This window comes from Orycteropus afer, unplaced genomic scaffold (genome assembly GCF_000298275.1).
Source record: "Orycteropus afer afer isolate SDZICR_OR568_19922 unplaced genomic scaffold, OryAfe1.0 scaffold00223, whole genome shotgun sequence".
NCBI classification, from domain to species: Eukaryota; Metazoa; Chordata; class Mammalia; order Tubulidentata; family Orycteropodidae; genus Orycteropus; species Orycteropus afer.
In genome coordinates, this window is record NW_006921810.1 from 1,448,163 (window position 1) to 1,453,506 (window position 5,344).

General features: G+C 38.2%; 1 protein-coding gene across 1 annotated transcript in view; it reads right to left on the reverse strand.

Moving 5' to 3' along the window:
- IFT80 (intraflagellar transport 80) overlaps positions 1 to 5,344 on the reverse strand; it is a 259,541-nt gene that overhangs the window by 72,770 nt on the left and 181,427 nt on the right. The window contains exon 12 of the mRNA XM_007948772.1: positions 717 to 781. Coding sequence (XP_007946963.1) covers positions 717 to 781 — 65 coding nt within the window. The remainder of the gene's footprint in view (positions 1 to 716; positions 782 to 5,344) is intronic.

Genomic DNA, 5,344 nt, shown 5'->3' on the forward strand with positions numbered 1-5,344 from the left:
GTAGGAGCTCTGGTGACGTAGTGCCTAAGGCATGTGACTGCTAACCAGAAGGCTGGTGGTTCAAACCCACCAGCCACTCCTCGGAAGGAAGGCTGGGCAATCTACTTCCGTAGTGATACTGCCTCAGAAACCCAAGGAAGGGTTGCTATATGTCGGATCCGACTCAATGGCAGTGCATTGTGTTGCTAGAAACGTAAAAACATTTTTATTTTCTGGTAAGTGTTAATGGTTTAATAAAGATAAAACATTTTATTTAAAAGCAGTCAATATAGTCTAGACAAGACATATAAATCAGCTCCTTTTATTCAATTAATTTACTATATAGCTCACTATTACAGTCTTTATAGGTGCCCCGGTGGTACAGTGATTAAAGCACTTGGCTGCTAACCAAAACGTCAGCAGTTTGACCCACTAGCAGTTCCATGGGAAAAAGATGTGGCACTCTGCTTCTGTAAAGATTTACAGTCTTGGAAACCTATGCCCTACAGGGTTGCTATGAGTCGGAATTGTCCAGATGGCAATGGGTTATTATAGACTTTACCCGGTACTTACTCTTTAATTGAAAAAGTTTTAGGCAAAATTCTCCACGTAGAATGCACACTGATTTTAAATATAAAACTAAATTTCTATGGTTTCTCCCTTAGAATGAAAATATTAATTTTTAAAAGAAGTAAATAAAGTGGCCTTTTATAATAGAAATATCTAAAGTCCATTACCTTATGAGAAAGAAGTTTTCCATCACCTAATGGTTTTCCAGTTGATGCCTCAAAGAGGAAGATTACTTGGAAAAAAAGTAGGACATTAATTAATAGATATTAGATTTTATATTGGTAAATTTCAATGAGATTATCAGCATCCTCGTGAGAAATTATTTGACTCTCTGGATCACAGAGAATCTTTCAACACCTAAGAGCAACAGCATTAAATTCATATTTATTCATGAGGTCATACTGCTTATGAAAACAATGGTATTGAACATTTCTTAAAACACACATTTCCTAATTTAAGGTCGCTATGAGTCGAGGCCGACTCAATGGCACATAACAACAACAACAACAACATTAATAGTATGGCATCAATGCTCCATGGGCTCAATAATGACAAGTCCAAATCTGGATGTGATTTGTAATTTAGGCAACTCTGTTTTAGATCAATACAACATCAAAGACAATCATATTACACACACACATACACACACAAAATAATGTGTTGAGTATTTACTATACCACTAGGTATTATTATTCAGCTCCCTGTCACTATTAGTACCAACAACTGAGAATCTCCATAAATCATTAGTATTATATTACAAATTGATGGCCTCACTACAGAGTATTCAACTCAAATTTCTAGAATATCAGAATACTTAGCTTGCCTCAGAACTGTAGATCCAGAGTTGGAGAACCATTAAAGAATCCATATTTGTCACAAACACTTGCTTTGTGGGCTCAGTTAGTTCTCAATCCAAGAATTTCCCTGAACCTCTTAGGGGAAAGTTCTAGAACTTCTTGTCCATATCTCTAGTGTTATGGACTGAATTGTGTACTCTCAAAATACATGTTGTAAATGCTACCCTTGTACCTGTGGTTATAAGCCCATTTGGGAAGGGGTTCTTTTGTTACGTTAATATAGGAGTATGTAATATAGTGTAGGTTGTGTCTTAAATCAATCTCTTTTGAGATATAAAAAAGCAAGTTAAGCAAAGAGCAAAAAAAGCAGAAATAGAAGATAGATGCCATGCCACATGAAGATCACCAAGGAGCCAAGGAACAGAAGCTGAAACAAGACAAGGACCTTCCTTCAGAGTCAAGAGAGAAAGAAAACCAGTATTCTAGCCTCTTAAACTGTGAGAAAATAAATTTGTTTGTTAAAACCATTTGTGGCATTTCTGTTATAGTAGCACTAGGTAACTAAGACATCAGTGAGTATCTTAATTTTTAGAGTGAGCCTAGAAAAAGGATACATGCAAGTGAGAATGCAGTCTGCAAAACAATCGTTTTTCAGATTGTATTATGATTGTTTTTAGCATTACTTCTATTTTTCTTCGTGAGGACTGTTACCAACGATTTCTTTTCCTATCTAGTAGTTTGGGAATTAGCTCCAATATTAAAATGAGGCAGATATTTCCAGATAAAATATTTTCCATAGATAATCAAGAGTCATTTTTAAGACAGATAAAACATTTGTTTGGAAGTAATCAAATAGGTAAGAAATAGTCATTGAGATAAGGTAAATATAAAAGAACACTTTTTAATACACAAAAACTTCTGTTAACTTTTGTTGGAGCATCTTAATTTACCTCCAAGCTTACTCATAATATCCTTAGTCCTCATCTCACAAACTCCCATCCTCGGGTGGATTATCTATGGGCCATACCACCCCATCACATCCTCACCCTATCCTTTGCCAATACATTGTCCTTTTACTTGCCCAGCTTTCTCCAAGATAGTATTCTATGAACCATCTCTACTTTCTCCTGTATCTTTAAACAATCTTTCTTCTCTGGTTTATTCTTCTCAGTATACACACATATTGAAGTCACCCTCATTTAAAAAAAAAAAAAAAAATCCTTCCTGACCATCACACTCTCACATACCCAAACCCAACCCACTGCCATCGAGTTAATTCTAATTCATGGTGACCCTTTATGACAAAACAGAACTGCCCCATAGGTTTCCAAGGTTGTAAATCTTTATGGAAGCAGGCTGCCTCATCATCTTTCTCCCACAGATTCAAACCACAGACCTTCTGGTTAGCAGGTTTAACCACTCACTGTACCACCAGAGCTTTTGACTCTGACATTTTGTTGTTGTTATTGTTGTTTTGTCGTCAAGTTGGACCCGACTCATAATGACCCATCCTTGGGTTTCCGAGGCGGTATCACTACAGAAGTAGATTGCCCAACCTCTGAGGAGTGGCTGGTTTAATTTCTTGCCTTTCCTTAACTCTAAACTTCCTGGGACAACAGTCATTGCAGCTTTTACAACTCCTATCTACTCTGGTGGTATAGTGCCTAAGGCATTTGACTGCTAACCTGAAGCTCCTTGGAAGGGACTCCTTGGAAGGAACTCCTTGGAAGGAAAACTGGGCAGTCTACTTCTGTAGAGATACCACCTCGGAAACCCAAGGAGGGGTCACTGTGAGTTGGGGAATCAACTTGACAGCAGTGAGTTTGGTTTAGTTTGGTTTATCCACTCTTCAACCTACTAAAATTTGCTGTTCAACCTCACTACATGGATGCAAAGGCTCTTGATTGGGTCACCAATCGCCCATATGTTGCCAAATCAAATAGTCTATATTTAGTTTTCAATCTAAGAGACCACTTTTACTTTTGAACTTCCAAACAGCATTGGATGCTCCAGATCATCCGTTCTTTCTCGAAACTTTTATAAGGGCTACACATAACACTGCTTTTTCCTGATTCTTATTTCCTATCTTAGATCATTCCTCCTTCTCCTTTGCTGGCCCCTCCTCATCTAGTGATCATCTAACATGTTAATGTTCTAAAGGTTTTGTTCCTGTTATCTTTTCATAATATTTATTTTCCCCCAGTATCATCTACTTTCATGACATCAACCATTATTGGGACTAATTGCTTCCAGATGACTGATCTTTATTCTTCTTTGCTCCAGACAAGACAGACCAATAGTTGCATCTTAGATGGCTGTTTGAAAGCTTTTAAGGTCCCGGTCGCTACTCACCTAATCAGGTTGTAGAACAAAATTTTTATGAACTATGTGTGCCAACTGAGCATGATATCCCGCAAGACTATGGTCCCAAGCTCCCAAGCCTTATGATTCTCTCTCACAAGATGTTTGGTTGTCTCTAAGAAGTTACTCCAACCCTGTCTTCTGTTGTTTATGTAACGTAAGTGGATAATTTTGTAGCACAAGTGCATATGTAAGATTATCTTCAGCCAAATCTGTGCTTGGCCTAGAGTGTATTCCTGTTCACCTATCCCACCTGTTCTTCTCACCTGTCTATGCATTAATCCTTATCCTAGTATTTGGTGCTAGTGATACTGCAATGTTGTGTATTTAACAGTATTTGTCACTGTTGTCTATATCTTTTATATACAATTCAGTGTCCTTCCTTTCATGTCACCATACTGGTCACAGACTCTTTCTATACCATTCTTTCTCTAAACCAAATCAACATGTGACCCCCAAATAGTCTGAGATTTTTCCTCCCTTTCCCTCTCATCCCTGGTAACCAACAAAGTGAGTTTCCATCCCTGACTAATCTCTAACTTTTTTGGAGCTCTGGCGGTATAGTGCCTAAGGCAGTTGACTGCTAACCAGAAGACTGGCAGCCCAAAACTATCAGCCACTCTTTGGAAGGAAGGCTGGGCAATCTACTTCCATAAAGATTTACCACCTCAGAAACCCAAAAGGGGTCATGATGAGTTGGAATCAACTCGATGGCCTGAGTTTGGTTTACTGTTTTTTTTTTTTTTTTTTTTTTAATGCATTTAATTGAAATATAATTTATGTACAGTGAAATACACAAAACTGAAGTGACATGGGTCAATCCATTTTTTTTTCAGTGTTCCCTCAAAGAACTAATATTATATTTCTCATTCTGTGATTGACTTATATCACTCAGCATAATGTCCTCCAACTTTACCCATATTATGCAGTGTTTCACAGACTCTACATAATTCTTTAGTGCTGCAAAGCATTCCAGTATGTGTATGTACCATAATTTGGTCATCCACTCTTCTGCTGAAGGGCACATAGGTTGTTTCCAGCTTTTTCCTATTGTAAATAGTGCTGAGATGAACATGAGTATGCATATATCTGTTCCTGTCCTGGCTCTCACCTCTCTAGGATATATACCTAGTAATGGGATTGCTGGGTCAAACGGTACCTCCAATTCCAACTTTCTAAGGCATTGCCATATTGCTTTCCACAGTGGTTGTGTCACTTCAGTCATACAAGCAGTGTATGAGAGTCCCAATCTCTCCACATCCCCACCAGCATTTGTTATTTTCTGTCTCACTGAACCTTGCCATCAGTGCTGGGGTGAGACGGTATATCTTATTGTTGTACTGATTTACATCTCTCTGATGGCCATTGATTGTGAGCATCTTTTTGTGTATTAGCTGACCACCTAAATATACTCCTTGGCAAGTGTCTATTCATGTCTTCTTTTTTTTATTTATTGTGATTTGGGTGAAGATTTACAGAGCAAATTCGCTTTCCATAGAGCAGTTCACATATACTTTGTCACATGTCATTGACCACAGTTTACCACAATGCTACAGCTCCCTTCCCAGTTCCTCCCCATAATTACCTCTTACCAGTGTCCATCCCTCCATACTCTCCTGCCCCCTGAGCTGTCTCCC